This window comes from Mus musculus, chromosome 8, assembly GCF_000001635.26.
Source record: "Mus musculus strain C57BL/6J chromosome 8, GRCm38.p6 C57BL/6J".
Taxonomy (NCBI): domain Eukaryota; kingdom Metazoa; phylum Chordata; class Mammalia; order Rodentia; family Muridae; genus Mus; species Mus musculus.
Genome location: NC_000074.6, coordinates 81,938,105 through 81,962,684, shown reverse-complemented (window position 1 = coordinate 81,962,684; position 24,580 = coordinate 81,938,105). Strand labels below are relative to the sequence as shown.

The 24,580-nt window shown below is 39.8% G+C and overlaps 1 protein-coding gene across 18 annotated transcripts in view; it reads right to left on the bottom strand.

Annotated features, from left to right (window-relative positions):
- Nucleotides 1-24,580, bottom strand: part of Inpp4b (inositol polyphosphate-4-phosphatase, type II) — a 792,047-nt gene that overhangs the window by 171,628 nt on the left and 595,839 nt on the right. For all 18 annotated transcript variants that reach the window (XM_017312729.2, XM_006530858.3, XM_006530854.3 and 15 more), the window contains 2 exons: nt 10,376-10,506; nt 9,893-9,997 (listed from right to left, as the gene is read on the bottom strand). In XM_017312729.2, coding sequence (XP_017168218.1) covers nt 9,893-9,997; nt 10,376-10,506 — 236 coding nt within the window. The remainder of the gene's footprint in view (nt 1-9,892; nt 9,998-10,375; nt 10,507-24,580) is intronic.

Sequence of the window (24,580 nt, the reverse complement as noted above, 5' to 3'; positions counted from 1 at the left end):
TGTTGCCGCTCAATTACACTATCAATTACAGCATTAAGAGCCCTGAACTAACACTAAAGTATTACTTCTTTAAAGAAAAACAATTACTTTAATTTGAATTCATTATATTTTATACCCCAAGTATAATGCTTTTATTATTATATCTAACATAAAAAAGAATTACAATGGATTATTGTTATATTATAAGAATCTGTATCTTATAGTGTTGATAACGGATGGACTGCAAAAATGAAATACACTGAAGTATTCTGGAGTATGCACTTAAAAGAATTTCATCGTGGAGATTTTGCTTCTATTTCCATTGTTGTTTTATTGTGTCTAGCCTCTCTATTGCTGTGTGGATTTGTTACACTTAAGTCATCAATAAAAATGAAAAATTAGCAGTCTGAAAGCACCTAATGCTAACTGCAGGTTATTTCATTGATCAGTAGAAGATGACACAGCAGTAGTTCTGCTCAGTCACCTGTTCCATGAGCCAGGCTTTAGCCTGCCATTTGCAGTGTCTGTCCACTAGCAATGCAGGTTTTAGAAAAAGAGTCTTTGCATTCAAAGTTGAAGACAAATCACTGAGGTATGGCCTACATTTCTTATGGAAGAAATCTGAGCAGAAACAGAGAGATGGAAATCAGGGAAGGGTGGAGGGGGGAGAGTTCTCACACAGAGAGGGAGGAGGGAGGAATAATATGGAAAATAAATGCAGGTAACATGTAAAGATTCAGGATTTGAAAGGTTTACATTCACATAAAAAAATCAACCACTTAATAATGAAGGAATTATGGCTCTGGCTCAGAGGATATATGGCCTTGCTAACATTTGAATTGCTGGTTGTCTAAATACCCTCATTTGTAGAATTTCATTACTGAAGTCATTGGATACCCATATAAACTCAAATTAGCAGAGCAAGTTCTCTCTCTCTCTCTCTCTCTCTCTCTCTCTCTCTCTCTCTCTCTCTCTCTCTCTCTCTCTTTCCTCTCTCTCTCCCCGTCCCTCTATCCCTCCCTCCCTCACCCTCTCTCTTTCTCTAACCTTCTTTCTTTCTTTCTTTCTTTCTTTCTTTCTTTCTTTCTTTCTTTCTTTCTTTCTTTCTTTCTTTCTAAATTCCTTCCTTTTAAACTCCTGTAGTTTTCTTTCTGGTTCAGGGAATCAGACACTAAAGATAGTGTGTCCACCCTATTGTACTGCTGTCTACCTCTCACATGATGTTTTAAAACATGCCACAAGACAGCCGGCCACCTTCCTGGTGAGAGCACGGGGGTCTGCCTGGCCTGAGAGGTTTGTGGCACAGGCGCCGGCAGGAGCCTTCTTGGCTCCGGGACTCCGCGGAGGGCAGGCTGCACGGGTGACCGTGTGGAATACAGAGTGCCAGCTGTTTCTGGGACGGGCGAGAGAGTCGCAGAGCTTCTGGGCGGCGCCATCTTTAGCTCCAGACAGCTGGCCACCTTCCTGGTGAGAGCACGGGGTCTGCCTGGCCTGAGAGGTTTGTGGCACAGGCGCCGGCAGGAGCCTTCTTGGCTCCGGGACTCCGCGGAGGGCAGGCTGCACGGGTGACCGTGTGGAATACAGAGTGCCAGCTGTTTCTGGGACGGGCGAGAGAGTCGCAGAGCTTCTGGGCGGCGCCATCTTCAGCTCCAGACAGCCGGCCACCTTCCTGGTGAGAGCACGGGGGTCTGCCTGGCCTGAGAGGTTTGTGGCACAGGCGCCGGCGGGAGCCTTCTTGGCTCCGGGACTCCGCGGAGGGCAGGCTGCACGGGTGACCGTGTGGAATACAGAGTGCCAGCTGTTTCTGGGACGGGCGAGAGAGTCGCAGAGCTTCTGGGCGGCGCCATCTTCAGCTCCAGACAGCCGGCCACCTTCCTGGTGAGAGCACGGGGGTCTGCCTGGCCTGAGAGGTTTGTGGCACAGGCGCCGGCGGGAGCCTTCTTGGCTCCGGGACTCCGCGGAGGGCAGGCTGCACGGGTGACCGTGTGGAATACAGAGTGCCAGCCGTTTCTGGGACGGGCGAGAGAGTCGCAGAGATTCTGGGGCGGCACCATCCTCAGCTCCAGACAACCAGCCACCTTCCCGGCAAGAGCCACAGAGCTTCTGAGGCTGCGACATCTTCGACTCCAGACAACTGGCCACCTTCCTGGCCAAAACAACACAGCTTCTGGGAAAGATCCTGTTTTGGGCCTTCACCTTCAGCCAGGAGGAGGTCCAAACACCAGATAACTGTACACCTTCCCTGAGAGAGGAGAGCTTGCCTACAGAGACTGCTCTGACCACTGAAACTCAGAGAAGAGAGCTTGTCTCCCACGCCTGCTGATAGAGGGTAACAAAATCAACAGAGGAACAATCTTTTAACAAAGACAACTATAACAACTAACTCCAGAGATTGCCAGATGGCGAAAGGTAAACGTAAGAATCCTACTAACAGAAGCCAGGACCACTCACCATCATCAGAACCCAGAACGCCCACTTCGCCCAATCCAGGACACCCTAACACACCTGAAAAGGTAGACCTGGATTTAAAAGCATATCTCATGATGATGGTAGAGGACATAAAGAAGGAATTCAACAACTCACTTAAAGAAATACAGGAGAACACTGCTAAAGAGTTACAAGTCCTTAAAGAAAAACAGGAAAACACTGCTAAAGAGTTACAAGTCCTTAAAGAAAAACAGGAAAACACAACCAAACAGGTAGAAGTCCTTATAGAAAAACAGGAAAACACATCCAAACAGGTGATGGAAATGAACAAAACCATACTAGACCTAAAAAGGGAAGTAGACACAATAAAGAAAACCCAAAGTGAGGCGACGCTGGAGATAGAAACCCTAGGAAAGAAATCTGGAACCATAGATGCCAGCATCAGCAACAGAATACAAGAGATGGAAGAGAGAATCTCAGGTGCAGAAGACTCCATAGAGAACATCGGCACAACAATCAAAGAAAATGGAAAATGCAAAAAGATCCTAACTCAAAACATCCAGGAAATCCAGGACACAATGAGAAGACCAAACCTACGGATAATAGGAGTGGATGAGAATGAAGATTTTCAACTCAAAGGACCAGCAAACATCTTCAACAAAATTATTGAAGAAAACTTCCCAAATCTAAAGAAAGAGATGCCCATGAACATACAAGAAGCCTACAGAACTCCAAATAGACTGGACCAGAAAAGAAATTCCTCCCGACACATAATAATCAGAACACCAAATGCACTAAATAAAGATAGAATACTAAAAGCAGTAAGGGAAAAAGGTCAAGTAACATATAAAGGCAAGCCTATCAGAATTACACCAGATTTTTCACCAGAGACTATGAAAGCCAGAAGAGCCTGGTCAGATGTTATACAGACACTAAGAGAACATAAATGCCAGCCCAGGCTACTATACCCAGCCAAACTCTCAATTACCATAGATGGAGAAACCAAAGTATTCCACGACAAAACTAAATTCACCCATTATCTCTCCACGAATCCAGCCCTTCAAAGGATAATAACAGAAAAAAAACAATACAAGAACGGGAACCACGCCCTAGAAAAAACAAGAAGATAATCCATCAACAAACCTAAAAGAAGACAACCACAAGAACAGAATGCCAACTTTAACAACAAAAATAATAGGAAGCAACAATTACCTTTCCTTAATATCTCTTAATATCAATGGACTCAATTCCCCAATAAAAAGACATAGACTAACAGACTGGCTACACAAACAGGACCCAACATTCTGCTGCTTACAGGAAACCCATCTCAGGGAAAAAGACAGACACTACCTCAGAGTGAAAGGCTGGAAAACAATTTTCCAAGCAAATGGTCTGAAGAAACAGGCTGGAGTAGCCATTCTAATATCGGATAAAATCGACTTCCAACCCAAAGTTATCAAAAAAGACAAGGAGGGACACTTCATACTCATCAAAGGTAAAATCCTCCAAGAGGAACTCTCAATTCTGAATATCTACGCTCCAAATGCAAGGGCAGCCACATTCATTAAAGACACTTTAGTAAAGCTCAAAGCACACATTGCACCTCACACAATAATAGTGGGAGACCTCAACACACCACTTTCATCAATGGACAGATCGTGGAAACAGAAACTAAACAGGGACACAGTGAAACTAACAGAAGTTATGAAACAAATGGACCTGACAGATATCTACAGAATATTTAATCCTAAAACAAAAGGATATACCTTCTTCTCAGCACCTCACGGGACCTGCTCCAAAATTGACCATATAATTGGTCACAAAAAAAGCCTCAACAGATACAAAAATATTGAAATTGTCCCATGTATCCTATCAGACCACCATGGCCTAAGACTATTCTTCAATAACAACATTAAGAATGGAAAGCCAACATTCACGTGGAAACTGAACAACACTCTTCTCAATGATACCTTGGTCAAGGAAGGAATAAAGAAAGAAATTAAAGACTTTTTAGAGTTTAATGAAAATGAAGCCACAACGTACCCAAACCTTTGGGACACAATGAAAGCATTTCTAAGAGGGAAACTCATAGCTCTGAGTACCTCCAAGAAGAAACGGGAGAGAGCACATACTAGCAGCTTGACAACACATCTAAAAGCTCTAGAAAAAAAGGAAGCAAATTCACCCAAGAGGAGTAGACGGCAGGAAATAATCAAACTCAGGGGTGAAATTAACCAAGTGGAAACAAGAAGAACTATTCAAAGAATTAACCAAACGAGGAGTTGGTTCTTTGAGAAAATCAACAAGATAGATAAACCCTTAGCTAGACTCACTAGAGGGCAAAGGGACAAAATCCTAATCAACAAAATCAGAAATGAAAAGGGAGACATAACAACAGATCCTGAAGAAATCCAAAACACCATCAGATCCTTCTACAAAAGCTTATACTCAACAAAACTGGAAAACCTGGACGAAATGGACAAATTTCTGGACAGATACCAGGTACCAAAGTTGAATCAGGATCAAGTTGACCTTCTAAACAGTCCCATATCCCCTAAAGAAATAGAAGCAGTTATTAATAGTCTCCCAACCAAAAAAAGCCCAGGACCAGATGGGTTTAGTGCAGAGTTCTATCAGACCTTCAAAGAAGATCTAATTCCAGTTCTGCACAAACTATTTCACAAGATAGAAGTAGAAGGTACTCTACCCAACTCATTTTATGAAGCCACTATTACTCTGATACCTAAACCACAGAAAGATCCAACAAAGATAGAGAACTTCAGACCAATTTCTCTTATGAATATCGATGCAAAAATCCTTAATAAAATTCTCGCTAACCGAATCCAAGAACACATTAAAGAAATCATCCATCCTGACCAAGTAGGTTTTATTCCAGGGATGCAGGGATGGTTTAATATACGAAAATCCATCAATGTAATCCATTATATAAACAAACTCAAAGACAAAAACCACATGATCATCTCGTTAGATGCAGAAAAAGCATTTGACAAGATCCAACACCCATTCATGATAAAAGTTTTGGAAAGATCAGGAATTCAAGGCCCATACCTAAACATAATAAAAGCAATCTACAGCAAACCAGTAGCCAACATCAAAGTAAATGGAGAGAAGCTGGAAGCAATCCCACTAAAATCAGGGACTAGACAAGGCTGCCCACTTTCTCCCTACCTTTTCAACATAGTACTTGAAATATTAGCCAGAGCAATTCGACAACAAAAGGAGATCAAGGGGATACAAATTGGAAAAGAGGAAGTCAAAATATCACTTTTTGCAGATGATATGATAGTATATATAAGTGACCCTAAAAATTCCACCAGAGAACTCCTAAACCTGATAAACAGCTTTGGTGAAGTAGCTGGATATAAAATTAACTCAAACAAGTCAATGGCCTTTCTCTACACAAAGAATAAACAGGCTGAGAAAGAAATTAGGGAAACAACACCGTTCTCAATAGTCACAAATAATATAAAATATCTCGGCGTGACTCTAACTAAGGAAGTAAAAGATCTGTATGATAAAAACTTCAAGTCTCTGAAGAAAGAAATTAAAGAAGATCTCAGAAGATGGAAAGATCTCCCATGCTCATGGATTGGCAGGATCAACATTGTAAAAATGGCTATCTTGCCAAAAGCAATCTACAGATTCAATGCAATCCCCATCAAAATTCCAACTCAATTCTTCAACGAATTAGAAGGAGCAATTTGCAAATTCATCTGGAATAACAAAAAACCTAGGATAGCAAAAACTCTTCTCAAGGATAAAAGAACCTCTGGTGGAATCACCATGCCTGACCTAAAGCTTTACTACAGGGCAATTGTGATAAAAACTGCATGGTACTGGTATAGAGACAGACAAGTAGACCAATGGAATAGAATTGAAGACCCAGAAATGAACCCACACACCTATGGTCACTTGATCTTCGACAAGGGAGCTAAAACCATCCAGTGGAAGAAAGACAGCATTTTCAACAATTGGTGCTGGCACAACTGGTTGTTATCATGTAGAAGAATGCGAATCGATCCATACTTATCTCCTTGTACTAAGGTCAAATCTAAGTGGATCAAGGAACTTCACATAAAACCAGAGACACTGAAACTTATAGAGGAGAAAGTGGGGAAAAGCCTTGAAGATATGGGTACAGGGGAAAGATTCCTGAACAGAACAGCAATGGCTTGCTCTGTAAGATCGAGAATTGACAAATGGGACCTAATGAAACTCCAAAGTTTCTGCAAGGCAAAAGACACCGTCAATAGGACAAAAAGACCACCAACAGATTGGGAAAGGATCTTTACCTATCCTAAATCAGATAGGGGACTAATATCCAACATATATAAAGAACTCAAGAAGGTGGACTTCAGAAAATCAAATAACCCCATTAAAAAATGGGGCTCAGAACTGAACAAAGAATTCTCACCTGAGGAATACCGAATGGCAGAGAAGCACCTGAAAAAATGCTCAACATCCTTAATCATCAGGGAAATGCAAATCAAAACAACCCTGAGATTCCACCTCACACCAGTCAGAATGGCTAAGATCAAAAATTCAGGTGACAGCAGATGCTGGCGTGGATGTGGAGAAAGAGGAACACTCCTCCATTGTTGGTGGGATTGCAGGCTTGTACAACCACTCTGGAGATCAGTCTGGCGGTTCCTCAGAAAACTGGATATAGTACTACCGGAGGATCCAGCAATACCTCTCCTGGGCATATATCCAGAAGATGCCCCAACTGGTAAGAAGGACACATGCTCCACTATGTTCATAGCAGCCTTATTTATAATAGCCAGAAGCTGGAAGGAACCCAGATGCCCCTCAACAGAGGAATGGATACAGAAGATGTGGTACATCTACACAATGGAGTACTACTCAGCTATTAAAAAGAATGAATTTATGAAATTTCTGGCCAAATGGATGGACCTGGAGGGCATCATCCTGAGTGAGGTAACACATTCACAAAGGAACTCACACAATATGTACTCACTGATAAGTGGATATTAGCCCAAAACCTAAGATACCCAAGATATAAGATACAATTTCCTAAACACATGAAACTCAAGAAAAATGAAGACTGAAGTGTGAACACTATGCCCCTCCTTAGAAGTGGGAGCAAAACACCCTTGGAAGGAGTTACAGAGACAAAGTTTGGAGTTGAGATAAAAGGATGGACCATGTAGACACTACCATATCCGGGGATCCATCCCATAATCAGCTTCCAAATGCTGACACCATTGCATACACTAGCAAGATTATGCTGAAAGGACCCTGATTTAGCTGTCTCTTGTCAGAGTATGCCTGGGCCTAGCAAACATAGAAGTGGATGCTCACAGTCGGCTATTGGATGGATCACATGGCCCCCAATGAAGGAGCTAGAGAAAGTACCAAAGAAGCTAAAGGGATCTGCAACCCTATAGGTGGAACAACATTATGAACTAACCAGTACCCCGGAGCTCTTGACTCTAGCTGCATATGCATCAAAAGATGGCCTAGTCGGCCATCACTGGAAAGAGAGGCCCATTGGACACGCAAACTTTATATGCCCCAGTACAGGGGAACGCCAGGGCCATAAAAGGGGAGTGGGTGGGTAGGGGAGAGGGGGTGGGTGGCTATGGGGGACTTTTGGTATAGCATTGCAAATGTAAATGAGCGAAATACCTAATAAAAAATGGAAAAAAAAAATAAAACATGCCACAACATACAATGTTTTTCATAAGTAATATAGAGTAAAAAACTCACAGTTTAATGAAATTATGTAAGTAATCATTACTAAATATTACAACGTCTAATTAAATCTGAACCTGAATCTGTATCCATTTGGCTCCAAATGGCATGTGCGGGTGAAGACACGATTGTTCACCAGTAGCTCCATTCAAAATTACTCTCCTTCCAAATTTATTATATAATTACATACTTATATGTAAAAACTGTTGCAAATTATTCTCTAGATCACTTCTTCCCTAGTGCTGGCTAATTCCTAGTTCAAGTCTTTATACACTTGGAATATAGTTTTATTTTTCTGTAGCTTCAACCATTTTGATGACATACATGGATACACTTTAGCCTCATGGTGTCAACGAATGAAGTTATAAAATTGCTATTCCTATATTTCTCTAAATGTTTTACATGTTGCATCTCACCTAACCATAAACAATAAATAATATTGAGATCAATATGCCTTAAAGGATTAAATGAAAGACATGGGCCATATGTAAGATTCAGTATAGCTCAAATTCACACTCAGACATACCATACCAAGATTTTACTGCCCTATAGGCATCTTTTCACATTGGCTATCAGGAAAAATACATGGCTGATAGTTCATAAATATAATGTCTCACACTTCAGTTTTTGATGGCTTTCCAGTTATTTTATATCATTAATGTTCAAATTACTGACAGAAAGAAATCGAGAAAGAGTTCTGAAGCACCTTGGCCCTCTGTCATATCCCCAGCACATGATAAAATCAAGTTTGTGGACACATAACTGGATCCCCAGAGCAGAGTCAGGAAACTCACCTACATAGTAAATTATATCAGCCTGATCTACATACAAATGCAATGACCCTCAAAGAACATAATTAAAACAAGACAAAGAATAAAATAAAATTGATAGTTAAATAAGTTTAAGGAGGACTTAGAACGAACACTCAAAATACTTTACTTTCAAATGACAATGGGAACTGGTAAATAACTCATTGTTTAGAAGTGCTTGTCACCAATCCTGATGAGCTGAGTTTGATTCCTGGTAGGAGAGAAGTGATTCCTACATGTTGTTCTCTGACCTCCACATACATGTTATATTAGTGCACATACACACAAACCAAACAAATGTCATAATAATAGAAGAAACGAAACCATAAGGGTTTTATAAACTGTAATGAATATATTGCGCCAGTCCTTTGAGACCCAGCTCAGCCATGCTCTGAGAACTGACTGGTTTCTCCTGGACAGGAGACAAGCAAAACATTTCCCCACTTTCCACTGACTAAACTCTGCCAGCTCCCTTGTTCACACAAGAAGAGCATGTGTACTAACTGCCACTGAAGCAGATAAGCAGTGTACAGCTTCATTCTGGAGTTAGCCCTCTACAAAAGATGACAGCACAAAGCTTGTTTTTACTTCTCTTAACCAATTAGAACAGTAATAAGACTACTACCCCTCAGCCATTATGAATTCTATCTAGGGAGCTAAGACTAGGAGTTTCTGTCTCTAACTTAAGTCCAGTACACATTTATAAGCTGTTCCATGAAAAGCAGCAACGGTTTCATTTTCTTTCACTGGTGTGGACCAGCACCAACTTTGGTTGCTTCCTCTTCATACTCATCTAGCTCATAAATTAGAGAGTCAGCCAATCATCAAGCTTTCTAAACACACACACACACACGCACGCACGCACGCACACACACACACACACACACATACACACACACACACTGTGACACAGTCTGAAACTCCTGAAGGAATATCAATACCTTTCAGGTGAGGGCTGTGCACCTGCATCCGTTGCAAGTGTAGATTTACTGGAACAAATTCTAATGTTTTCTCTCCTTTGCTGCTGCTGGATTTGAAAGAGGACCCTAGAAGAATAAAGATCAGAAATGATTAACAAATGAATAAGCAGACATATAAACCAATATGTAGTATGTGTGCCTGCAAGAATACATGTGGAAAAGATAAGAGATCTTACAAGAACTTCGGAAAGGAAAACATTAACCCCTTTACATTCTTCACATAAAATTAATTTTAAAAACTCTTTCAGTCATTATCATATTACCTTAACAATACCATAAATCAGAGTATCATAGTCCATTCTTCCTTGCTATAGATGCCAAGATAAGAGAGTTAGAAGTTTAACCATTGGCTCTTCTATCTCACCTCCACAGTTCTAGTCATTGCTTCCTTGGGACATCCACTATTGTAATATAATCTGGGAAAGTGAAGTTGCTGCTTCATACCTGTTTCTTTGGAAAGTTCTGTCAGAATGTCTTGGTACATAGTCACCATTTGATCACAGTGAGAAAGGACATTTTTCCGTAGGTTGTCCCAGTGTGGGGAAAGGTCACCAAGTTCTTTTAACTCCTGGTTTCTGTTAAGAATACAAAATGATAGACAATGTTTATTGTTGTCTTTAAAGTACACATAATAGAACTATTAATTAGCACTATCGAAGTCCTTCAAAGGCAATCTTGAGTTTACCAGCTTAAAATAAAATTAGATAAAGTATAAGAAGTTTAGACTATACAAACTTCAAAAAGTTAAATTTTAATGAAATACTACAGATAGTAGGCTCAGGTAGTTTTCTTGACATTCATTTCTCTCAAGGACAATTTCAATACTCCACATTCATATATGTTATCTCAGCTTTATCCAAAGGAATGCCTAACCCTGCCATTTAGATTTAAATTATTAACTTTTATCCAAATTCTAGCCTTTAGCCAAGTTAATTTAAAGAGTCGGTTTGCCTTTTGAAAGGAATGCTGATGAACGCTGGATATACTGCTTAGCTGAATTCCTTTCTCATTTCTGTGACCTTTTGCTGGCCACATTTTCATGATGCTAATTTAACCAGCAATAATGAACTGTCTTTGCTATTTTGTCCATGAAACATGCTAAATACCAAGCTAATAAATTCAGAAGATGTAGAAACTTTAACACATAGGAATATTAAGTGCAAGGATAATTGATGGTGTGTACAAATGTGACTTGTCTGTTGCCTTTGCCTTGTGTCAATGGGCCTGTGCTGAAGCCCGCTCCACCTTTCATCTGAGGTCTTCACAATCTTTGCCCACATTAATCTCAGTCTCAGATTTCCCGAAGTTTAGCTTTCAAGACACAACATTTATCAGAGAAGCAATTAATCAGTAGAAAATGAGAGTAGAAAGCTTAGATAAAAAGGGAGGTGGAGAGAGGGTTATGAAGAGAAGGTTTAAAAAATGGAGGAGTCTTATTCTCTGACCTCAAATTGTAGGAAATTCAAATTGAGTACAAAAACAAATGACAAAGCAAGCATATGCCTCCAGAAGGCTCCAGAAATCCAAGCCTAGAAGAGCCAAGACAAGGAGACTGGGTCTGAGAGAGAGAGAGAGAGAGAGAGAGAGAGAGAGAGAGAGAGAGAGAGAGAGAGAGCTTCATGGTATATCAGCCTAATAGATCTAATAGCTAAGTTTTCAGGCTTTGCTATTAACATGCAGTTCTATGTGAATATTAGTGCTAAATATTTCCATATAATATTAAAAGATGTGTTTATGATTTATGAAGCATATAAATTCTCATCAGAAATGTTAATGAAAGGTTTGGTTGATGAAGGGAAGGCATAAGATGACAGTGTAGCCGAACTTAATGTGGGAGTGTCCGAGTGGTTACACATGCCAGTGACTAAGAGATGTTTTCAGAAACATGGTCAGAAACATGCAGCATCCTATGGGGACTGACTTAACCTACAGCGTTCTATAGATGATGAAATAAAACTTATTACATTCCTCCTATATGTCACAGTCTGCAGAGAGAAATACATAGACAGCTCTGTTCGTTCTAACATAACACTGAGGGGTACACGCCCAGAAACATTAACATTGAGAAAAGTTCAAGTATAGGATGAAACCAGAGCACTGATACAGCAAATGAGCACTGAGTAGCTGTAAGGTTAAAAATAAATAATTAATATAAAGTAACCATTACAACACACTAAGGTAGATAAAATAAAAATAAAAATAACAGAGCTTAAGGGGCAACAGAAATGAGTAAACCTCACAATCCAGAGGTCAAGGGCTATTTGAATTTTATTTTTAGTATTTTTCTGATATTGTAATTTATTACTAAGTGAGCAAAACTTCCAAGTTCCAATGCCTTATTCTACGTCCTATTGGTTAAGAGTCAACTCATAAAACATGAATTTTCTACTCTACCTGTATAGTAGGTTTCCTGAGAAGTTGCCACTGGAGTGGCAAATTTTCTAGGTGAAAACACAATTCTGTTTCTTGCCTATAAGGAGATATGGGTGCCTGCACTGCTGATGATCCTACCATGGTTGACATCATTTAGAGTATACTATAGCCTGACCTTTCTCACAAGGAGAGCTGATATACTTAGGGATATGGAAAGAGAAATCTCAATTATGGCAGTATTAAACTCACTGTTGAGTTAAAGGCCAAGCCCAAGCATAAATACGTATGTGAAGTCAGTAAACACATAAAAGCAAGTAAACTAGGATTAGGACTAGTAACTACCTGCACAACACCCACATACACATATACAACACACATGTACAACACATGCATACATATCACTTTCATAGATGCTGTTAGCATTAAAAAGTAATGTCTTCCATATATTGCCAGAAGTTCAAGAACAATTGTTAACCTTGGAAGAGGATATTTCAAATGAAGAATTTCTTTGATCAGATTGGCAATGGTCATGTCAATGAAAGATTGCTTTGATTGATTATTGATATGGGAGAGCTAGCCAAAGGTGAGTGGCACTATCTCTAAGCAAGTGGACCCAGGCTATTTAAGAAATCAAGCTGAGTATGATCTAGGGAGTGACCCATACCAAACAGCATTCCTCCATGGCTTTCTGCTACAGTGCCCACCTAAGTTCCTGCCATGACTCCCCCCAATGCTGAATTGTTTGCTGGAAGTGTAAGCCAAGTAAAGCATTTACTGCCCAAATTGATTTTAATAGTGTTTTTATCACAGCAACAGAAATCATACTAGAACACAGTCTAATGAATACACTTGTAATATATAAAGAAGATGCAGTCTTAGTGTTATGCGTATCATAAAGACAATTCAAAGCACAATTATTTGTACATATGTATAAAAAGATTATGTTTTGATTCTGAATGAATGCATGTAATGTTACAGTCTTCCTTTTCTGCAACAAAGAGATGTACACAGAGATGGCTTAACTATCCACCTCTGCTAATTCTACTGTAGTATTAGAACAGCTTTCACTGTCAAAACGTGAGAGAAGACTATTCAGGATACATGTTATCAGAGTAAATACATCATATCACCAGAGAAAGCCAACTTGTAGCACACAGACTGTTACAGCGGGAAGGAAGCTCAAAAACTAATCTAAAAACTTGCTTGACCAATGAGAGGCTTATGTGGAAGTTATGGGTCATCTTTGGCACTACAATCTGTAAAACTATAGGCTCCAGCCCCAAATCCACACTTGCCTCACAGCATACACTTATCTACTGTGCACAGAACATAAACAATAAACAGTAAATGTCAAACAAAATGCACTTAGTGAACAAATATGGAAGGAGTAGGATTTATAATCTGGATTATTCACCTTCAGAACTGTATTTGAGAATGTCCATGTGCTATAATGAACATGAACGTGCCACATAGAATGGAGAAAATCACATGAGACCTCAATGTGACACAAAGAACTGTGGATGACATAGGAAAGCTAGGAATGAAGACGTGGCAATCTGAGGGAAGAGCACACCAATTGGTTATCCAGTCCTCAACGGCCAGTCCTGAAAGTGTATATTCAGATAACAACATAAAGACTGAAAAGGTTATATTTAGGAATATGTACAAATAGCATTTGCATATGTATATATACATGTGTATGTATATGTACATGTACATGCATATGTGTATGTACATGTACATGTGTAGGTGTATAATAGAAATAAATGAGAAAAGATAACTTGAATTTGAAGGGGAGTTGAGAGCAGTATGTGGGAGGGTGTCGAGGGAGGAAAGAGAGAAATGTTTTAATTAAATTATAATATAAAAAAATTTAAAAAGAATAAACCTGAACATAAAATAAGTTACACCCTGGGAATTTTTTTCTTCTAATATTTAAACAGTACAAACTAAATGAAACTGTGTAAAATATAATCAAATAAGAAATGCAGGGATGGGGAATGGATCAGAGACTGAAGAGATGGCCAAGCAATAACCAGACCAACTAGACACCCATCCCATGGGCAAGCACCAATCCCTGACAGTATCAATGATACATGTTTTGCTTGCAGATAGGAAACTAGCATGGCTGTCCTCTGAGACGATACACCCAGCAGCTGACTCAGACAGGAACAGAGACCCACACCCAAACATTGGATGGTACTTGGGAATTCTTACAGAAGAGTTGGGGGGGGGTTGTGGGCCCCAAGGGGATAGGAACTTCATAGGAAGATGAACAAAGTCAGCTAACCTGGACCCTTGGGGGCTCTAAGAGACTGCACCACCAAACAGAAAGCATACATGGGATGGGACTCACACCCCCCTCCACCCTGTATATATGTAGCAGATTCACAGCTTGTAGCAGATTACAGTTTGTTCCTCATGTGGGTCTCAAACAACTAGAGCAGGGACTATCCTTAAAGCTGTTGTGTGTCTGGGGAATCTGTTTCCCTAACTCAGCTGTCTTGTTTGGCCTCAGTGGGAGAAGTGTGTAGCACTACAGAGACTTGATGTACCAGTGTGGGAGGGATATGGGTGGGTGGGTCTCTTATTCTCTTAGTGGAGAAGGGGAGGGGGGAGATACTATGAGAGGGGGTAACTGGGAGGGGATACAGTAATGTGGATATAAAATGAATTTAAAAAACAGAATCCAGGTATATATATGCCTGCACAAGACCTACACCAAATGGAGCCAAGCCAAGCAACATTCCAGTAGGGATGGGTGTAGCTCCTGAGCCTCACTTGCTCTAGTTGACAACTTGTTTTTTCTCTAGTGGTCTGGGCCCTTTAGATTGCCTATGTTCCACCTATGAACATATGGGTAACATTAATTGGAAGCAGTAGATGATACAACTTAAAAGAAATGAAAAATAAAACATAGAAGATGTGAAATTGAGAGGAATTTATGAGGGTCCAAAAGGAGTTGGAGGTTGGCATGCTGGATAAGATCTAAATATATTGTATTTGCATGTACAATTACCAAAAAAATTAATACAAATAAAATACTAAAAATCTGTCTTTCAGTCATGACTCTGCATCTCCAATAGCACACTAATTGTCAGAGAATCCACTACCCTGCCAAGAACAAGCTCTTGGCCTCGCTGTAATCACACTAACATTATGCATCTTACACAGGCTTCCGCCATGCCACTCATCTACCTAGTCTCCTAGCAAACAAAACAAAACAAAACAAAACAAAACAAAGAAAGAAAGAAAGTAGAGGAGGCTAAGAAGAATACGCTGGATATTAAAATATTAATAAGCACAGGTCCTTCATGCAGGGAACAATTCTCATCACTCCTGGCCATCTGTCCCATTTCTCCTTGCCACCAGCAAATCTGAACAAAATAATACAACATAAAAAGACAGGTGATTTCTCCGCCTCGCTTCAGAGACAGCCCAGGCTTTATAGTTCTGGGCAGGCCATGTGCGAGGTATAGCATTCTTCATACTCAATGAATTATTAAAACAGATCCTCTGCAAGACTCTGTGAAGTACCTACTAACCTACTATCTGTGTGTCTTGTTTTCTCTTGCCTTAATCTAAATATTTCAAAGACACCTGAGTTCCCTGTCAGTCCAAATCCTCATTCCTTGAAGTCAACAGCATCTTCTGAACCTTCCACAACATGGGATAACGTCCCATCCCTACCCCATGTGCAAAGCATAAACTACTGAATAATACAAAAAGAAAAGAGATTTAGAAATAAAACCATGAAGAATGAGAGTAAATAATTGAATATAGAACGAACTCGCAGAATCTGCCTCATAAACAACCAAACCTGCATTCTACATTTTATCACAATGCATAAAACTTGTATGTGTGCTCAGTTGGTAAATTCCTTGGGGCTTTAGTTAATAGAGGAATGGAAAAGGACATTATCCCAAGAAGGCCAAATATGTGGGTAAGTACCAGCCCTTCCCTTCACCTACCCACCTCCTCCCCCAAAGCTGTTTCATTTATTATTTGATTTCAATGTATACTTATGTTGCAGGAGACAAGATGTGTCTCTGTTGCAGCAATAAATGGATCAAGATTCAGGATGACTAAGCAGAAAATTTAAAACTGGAGGGAGGGAAGAGCTTGTAGTGAAGGGGGAATTCCAAGATGGTTCACAAGTATCATGACCCTGAGTGACTGCCATTTAGGAATTGTCAGGAACCATGACATTATAAGCCATCTCCTTATAATGAATAATAGAAATACACATATACACGACTATGTACATGTACGTATGGACATTTATATAAATAAAATGAGAATATATATGTGCATATGCACGTACATATGTGAATAAATACTGTATCTTTTCTCTGAGTAAAACTGATACCTAAACTGTACTTCCTTCACATAGCTACAGTTCTCTCTGCATAATACATAAGGGTGAAAGGAGCAGATCAGTGATGGAATTGGGGGAATCAGGAGAGAATCATCCAGAATATTAGATGTTCAGCTCTTCCACGGGTTTTATTCCTTATGACTATTTTCACAAATACTCTCCTGAGTCTCTAAAATAAAAATGGATATAGGGATGTCCAACTTGTCTATGAGCTAATTTTTTTATTTACTTATTTTTTTATTAAATATTTTCTTTATATACATTTCAAATGCTATCCTAAAAGTTCCCTATACACTCCCTATGCCCTTCTTCCCTACCCACCCACTCCCGCTTCTTGGCCCTGGCATTCCCCTGTATTGGGGCATATAAAGTTTGCAATACCAAGGGGCCTCTCTTTCCAGTGATGGTCGAAGAGGCCATCTTCTGCTACATATACAGCTAGAGACACGAGCTCTGGGGTTACTGGTTAGTTCATATTGTTGTTCCACCTATAGGGTTGCAGACCCCTTCAGCTCCTTGGGTGCTTTCTCTAGCTTCTCCATTGGGGGCCTGTGTTCCATCTTATAGATGACTGTGAGCATACACTTCTGTATTTTTCAGGCACTGGCATAGCCTCATATGAGACAGCTATTACAGGGTCCCTTCAGCAAAATCTTTCTGGCATATGCAACAGTGTGTGGGTTTGGTGGCCGATTATGGGATGGATTCCTGGGTGGGGTAGTCTCTGGACAGTCCATCCTTTCGTCTTAGCTCCAAACTTTGTCTCTGTAACTCCTTTCATGGGTATTTTGTTCCCTATTCTAAGGAGGAATGAAGTATCCACCCATTGGTCTTCCCTCTTCTTGATTTTCTTGTGTTTTGCAAATTGTATCTTGGGTGTTCTATGTTTCTGGGCTAATATCCACTTATCAGTGAGTGCATATCTAATGACTTCTTTTGCGATTGGGTTACCTCAAATAAATCAATGGTCTATGAGCTAATTTTATAGGTACAGGAAATTTCTTTAATTCCCAAGCCGAGGTACCATACATATGTGAACACATCCACAATGATAAATTTTTAAATGGGTTTACATATTTAAAAAAAAATCCCTGAATTAAAAGCTCTAAGGGGGTAAAAACTTCACAGGAGGACCAACATTATCAACTATTCCCGACAGTTGGGATCTCACAGAGACTGAGCCATCAACCAAAGAGCATGCACAGGTTGGACTGAGGCCCCCTGAACACAGGTTGGACTGAGGCCCCCTGAACATATGTAGCAGATGGGCAACTTAGTCTCTATGGATGCTTTGTCTGACCTCCATGGGAGAGGGTATCCCTCATCCTGCAGAAACCCAATGAGCCAGAGTGGGGGACTATGAGAGGGGGGTACACTCTCAGAGGTGAAAGGGAGGGGGAAGGGACTCTGTGTGGGGAGGCTGAAAAGGGGTCAGCATCTGGGATGTTAATTAGTTAATTTTTTAAAAACCCTAAAATAATGAAAAGCAAGTATTGCACAAAGTCTCTGAGGCTAAAAATTAATTCAGTTACAAGAAAGCAAGAAGACCAAATAGCATGGTGGAAATTTATGTTCCAAAGACGGTGACTGTGTAAAGGAACAGTAAAGCAGTGTTTGAGATTATCACTATTGAGGTAAATAGAAATATTTTTACCACAATGAGCTCTAGCCATAAAACTATTCTGTGGAATAAAAATAGCTACACAATTTTTTTTTCCATTTTTTATTAGGTATTTCGCTCATTTACATTTGCAATGCTATACCAAAAGTCCCCCATAGCCACCCACCCCCTCTCCCCTACCCACCCACTCCCCTTTTATGGCCCTGGCGTTCCCCTGTACTGGGGCATATAAAGTTTGCGTGTCCAATGGGCCTCTCTTTCCAGTGATGGCCGACTAGGCCATCTTTTGATGCATATGCAGCTAGAGTCAAGAGCTCCGGGGTACTGGTTAGTTCATAATGTTGTTCCACCTATAGGGTTGCAGATCCCTTTAGCTTCTTTGGTACTTTCTCTAGCTCCTTCATTGGGGGCCATGTGATCCATCCAATAGCCGACTGTGAGCATCCACTTCTATGTTTGCTAGGCCCAGGCATACTCTGACAAGAGACAGCTATATCAGGGTCCTTTCAGCATAATCTTGCTAGTGTATGCAATGGTGTCAGCATTTGGAAGCTGATTATGGGATGGATCCCCGGATATGGTAGTGTCTACATGGTCCATCCTTTTATCTCAACTCCAAACTTTGTCTCTGTAACTCCTTCCAAGGGTGTTTTGCTCCCACTTCTAAGGAGGGGCATAGTGTTCACACTTCAGTCTTCATTTTTCTTGAGTTTCATGTGTTTAGGAAATTGTATCTTATATCTTGGGTATCTTAGGTTTTGGGCTAATATCCACTTATCAGTGAGTACATATTGTGTGAGTTCCTTTGTGAATGTGTTACCTCACTCAGGATGATGCCCTCCAGGTCCATCCATTTGGCCAGGAATTTCATAAATTCATTCTTTTTAATAGCTGAGTAGTACTCCATTGTGTAGATGTACCACATCTTCTGTATCCATTCCTCTGTTGAGGGGCATCTGGGTTCCTTCCAGCTTCTGGCTATTATAAATAAGGCTGCTATGAACATAGTGGAGCATGTGTCCTTCTTACCAGTTGGGGCATCTTCTGGATATATGCCCAGGAGAGGTATTGCTGGATCCTCCGGTAGTACTATATCCAGTTTTCTGAGGAACCGCCAGACTGATCTCCAGAGTGGTTGTACAAGCCTGCAATCCCACCAACAATGGAGGAGTGTTCCTCTTTCTCCACATCCACGCCAGCATCTGCTGTCACCTGAATTTTTGATCTTAGCCATTCTGACTGGTGTGAGGTGGAATCTCAGGGTTGTTTTGATTTGCATTTCCCTGATGATTAAGGATGTTGAGCATTTTTTCAGGTGCTTCTCGCTACACAATTTAAATGGAGCACTTCGGTAGTTAGAATATCATAAAATCAAATATGGGTGCAAAGTTTAACCGCTATGCTGTTTTCATTCATTAAGCAAAACTAGACCTTAAATCCAACCCAAAAGAAGTCACAAAAATTATCTGTGAGGGGGAAAAAGATTAAACACTAAATGGCCAGTGAAGAGAAGCGCACATAAATGATTGGTGGGCAGCTTCAATTTCACAAAGTGGTTGGGTCACAGCATAAAACCTGGCAAAGTTCAACTAGCTGCCAGGTTTCACAATATGTTCAGCTCACAATTGAAACTGTGTTTTAACTGATACAGGGGTGACAATTGCATATATAAATTGCAGGTTTCTTTTTTTTGACATACATTTTATAAATGACTGTGTAATTAGTGCTGTAATTGATGAGCCACTATGTCACAGAAATGATGGAATCTTCTGAGTGGTCACTCACTCTGCTTTTCATGTGACATTGAAATAAGTGGTTTCTCTGTATGCAATAAGGTTTCAATTTATATGCAAAGACTGGGAACTAGAACACAGTTATTTCAGGATTTAGTTGTAATCACAGAATCTGTTTGTATGTGATAAACAGCGGGATTCTATAATTTAATTTTAGGTGACTGCATTAGGAAAAACGAGGAGCGACCAGCATGCCTTGTTCCAGGCTAAGAGTCTATTTGTTACTCTTGATAAAGGTGAATTGGTGTTTGCATCTGAGCAATGCTTTGCTCTTGTTGCTGTAGAAAGCTACAAAACATGAACAGCAATTACTTCTTAATATCGTAAGCTCTGCACTGCAGTTCTGCTAATGACTGTTTCTCTCAACCCCTCAGTCCTCTTCCAATTTGTTCTTAGTTGTCAATGAAAAGCACAAATTGAATACAGAAACTGATAGAGCAGTGTGAGATCCTTTCCCGGCTTCTTGAATACACAATCATGTCTGGATATTGTCTGTTCAAATTTCATAGCTGCCCTGGGACTGCAGGTGCTACCCAGGGAAGCTTGGAAGGTCTGTAGAATCCTGGAGGATGTAACTGTTAGCTGCATTGTATTTTGGCTGGCAAGCGATCATCCTCATACCTCCCGGCTAGTCTCTCTTTGCTGTCTGTTTGGTATTCAGAGCTAACCTGTTATAAAATATATCTAAACATTTGATTCTTACCACAAGACCCAGAATGCATTGTTCCATGTTTACACTAAACAAATTGAGAATTTAATGGTACTAGGCACATTTTAATGCCCCATATCCACATAGCTAACATACTATGTAACACATAAGCAATATAGAACATTTTCTATCCTTGAAAGGTCTCCTGGGCAATACTGCTCTAGACAAGGGCAAAAAACATGACAGAGTGGTGAAGTGACATCCTTGGTGCCCAGGGAAGATACAGGAAGAACTGGGATGTACAAACAGGGCTCGAGTGTAAATTTGATCCATTTTCTCTTACTTCCTAGTGAGAGCTATGTTTTTCCCAAGAAAGTATTACAAAAGGAAAGGACTAAGATCTTCTTTGTGGAGGACTCATTTGAATACTGTCAAGCTCCAAAAGAAACTGCATCAACTACTCTCTGGGGTGCATTTGATACATAGTCTTGGCTGTTTCAATTGCTGGAAAGTCAAACAATATGGGAAAAATAGGTTTTTGCTATGGATTTAACAAACATTGGTGTGGGGCATTTTCTCTGCCTGACACTGCCCTGAGCAGCTGAGATAGTCACTCTTTCATTGGCTGTGACCTGGGGACAAAAATACAATTCTTGTCACTGTCTGTCCTTTACAAATGAGGCACTGGAGACTGGGAGAAGTCAAGGAATCCATACATGGTCACCTGCCTGGTGAGAAGCTGAGCTGGCATTGCTCGCAGCCATTTTGGCTTTGGAAGCAATAATGGATAGTTAGAATGGAATGATAAGATAATCATACTCTGGATGATTTCCCAAGAAGAATGTAGTTGTAGAGAATTCTGAAGTTTGCAAATTCAAGAGGAAGATATCAGCAGTTTGAGTTTCTTGATACCTGTCCTGTGCCTTACAGAAAATTATTTCTGTTGAAGCATATCTTTGCATTTCCTCTATGTATACATATCCTTGCTTTCTCTTTTTCAACTCCATATTTCTCCTATTTCCATGAACATTGAACAAATTAGATGAGGACTATTAATAAAATAAGAGCCTCTTCATCACTTAGCTACCTTTAAGTGTCCTATTTCCTACAATGGGTGTGGCATGAGTCAAGACAAACAGAGCCTGTGGTTGTAACTAATATTCTGCTCTGCATTGACTTGGATCTGAAATTTAGCCCCCAACCTCATATGTTAATAGTGTGGTCATTAGCTGTGGATACATTAGGAGATAGTTGTGATATTTACGAAATGAGGCTTGGCGGGAGAAATTTGGATCATAAGGGTCATGTTTTCTAAAGAATGCTGTGACTCTGGATCTTTCCTTTACCCTTCCTTTTATGGCCATCATAACGGAAAGAGGTATCTTCTGTATGTGTTCCTACTATGATGTATTGTTTTGCCATAGGCCCAAACCAACAGTGTTCAGTTTTTGTGGACTGAAATAGTGGATTTTGAGCCAAACTAAATATTTTCTGGACTATGTTTTTGAAACCAAGTCCGGTATCTTAGTCTGGCCTTGAACTACATAAACAAGGATGAATGTGAACTTCTAATTTTCTAGCTTCCACTGAGTGATGGAATTATAGGTGTAAGCTATCACCTTTGCATTATGTGGCATTCCTGTCTAAACTCAACACTCTGGGCTAGAATCCCATTGACTGAGCCACATCCTCAGCCCAGCAGATCTTTATCTGTGGTATGTGTGTGTCTGTGTGTGATACAAAGGGTACTAACACACATGGAGACTATGAGAAACACAACACAATCTTTCTCTATTTGTTCTATTTTTATCTCCATCTTTCCATCGTTCCCTCCCTCCCTTCCTTTCTTCTTCTATCTTGAGTCTACCAATCTCAGTAAAAAAGTAAGTGGAGGAGCACAAGAGTAGAAAACATGTTGCCAGCCTTCATTCCAGCCGACAGGGGGAAAAAAGAACACTATGCTATTCTGCATCTTATTTTCAAAGGGTAGAGCATGTCAATTCGTTTTTCAATAGCAAATGGTCAGCCCTGAACCCATATATACAAGTAACATTATATAGACAGAGTGGATTATGTTTAGGATATGCTATCAACAACAATTAAAGAAAAAGAAGGCCATAAATATGAAAGAAGTCAGAGATGGCTACCTGGGAGGGTTTTCAAGGAGAAAGGGAAGGAGAAGAGTATTGTAGTTATATTATAATTTCAAAAATGAAAAAAAAACCAATTATAGATTCAACTACTCATTATCTGGGATCAGTTCTTTCAAATAAAATTGTATAATATCTGTTCTGTCTGATTTGACAGCTATTAGCCTCAAGTAGCTATGAGGAAACTGAAATATAACTGACATTATTAACATGAAATTTTAATTTTGTTTAATTGTAATAAATTTTAACAAGGTTAAATAGCCACACATTGCAAGTATTAGATAATACAATTTTAATGTTGGAGTAGGGAAACAGGAATCAGTAAAGGAGGCAGATACCCAAGAGACCCTAAAAATAGGTCCCAAATGCATTTCAGCACTCACTCTTAAATTGTGTGTTGTTGTGTACTTATAAAGAAATCAAAAGAAAGTTTGGGTGGGGCTGCTGTACTGGCCTCTAAAAACAATTAAAAAGTTCATCAGGAAACAGATAGTATTACCTTGATATACTAGAAACAGAACTGAAGTCTATTAGTATCAACAGAAAATGTGAAGTGCCATTTTATTGTAGAATACCTTATACCCTAATGCATCTGAAGCCTCATTGCTATTCAAAAATCAGTATTGTAGCTCCAAACTCCCAACACCATGAACAGAAAGTGGGTTCAGTCCATGTTTTATCACTGGTAGTTTATGACATAGTATATTTATGGTGTCAATGATGTGTGCCAGCCCTAAATGGAGACACACACACACACACACACACACACACACACACACTATGTGCACATTTTTGTGCCTCAAAGACTATCAACATACTATTGTGATAAAAAAAACAATTACTAATAACTTATGTATACATCTTGTGGCTGCTGTCTCCACTATTCATAAGGCAAAGTAGAATCTTAATATATTAAAGCCATATGTGTTTCTGAACCAGCTATAGCTCACTTGCTGATCATGGAATACATGTGCAAATGTAGCAGTCAGAGGTCAACTAGCAGAAGTTGAATGCATCCTTCTACCACATGAAACCCAGGGATCAGGGATCAAACTCCAGTTCTCGGGTATAGCAGTAAGTGCCTTTATCTGATGAGCATCTTGCCAGGTTAATATATATATATTCACAACACACTCTCTTAAACTCCGTAATTTTAAATGAAGAATCCTGGCATGATAGAAATGTGGCTGTAGTTAAGTGATTGAGTGCTTGCCTAGTGTGGAGTAGATCTAGGTTTGAGCTGCAGTACCTCAAAAAAGCAAAGCAAAGTAAAACAAAACAAAACAAAACAAAACAAAACAAAAATGATAAAACAATCATAATAGGACATAATTGTAGCACAACAGAATAAAGTATATTTCTAGGTAAATTTTACCCTATTCTTGCCTGTGATAGTAGAATATCAAAACAGTAAAATAAAACCCACATTTCATTGCCAGCTTGATAACACAGGGTATTCTCCCTCTCTCATACAAGAGATGCAAGAGAGAATAGCAACAGCAGCAAAAGATACAATAAAAGATAGTGACACAACAGTCCAGGAAAATACAAAAAGCAAAAACGTTCCTATCTCAAAATATTCAAGAAATCGAGGACACAATGAAAAGACGAAACCTGAGAATAATAGGTATAGAAGAGAATGAAGAGTCCCAACTCAAAGGGCCAGCAAACACTCTGTAGAAAAT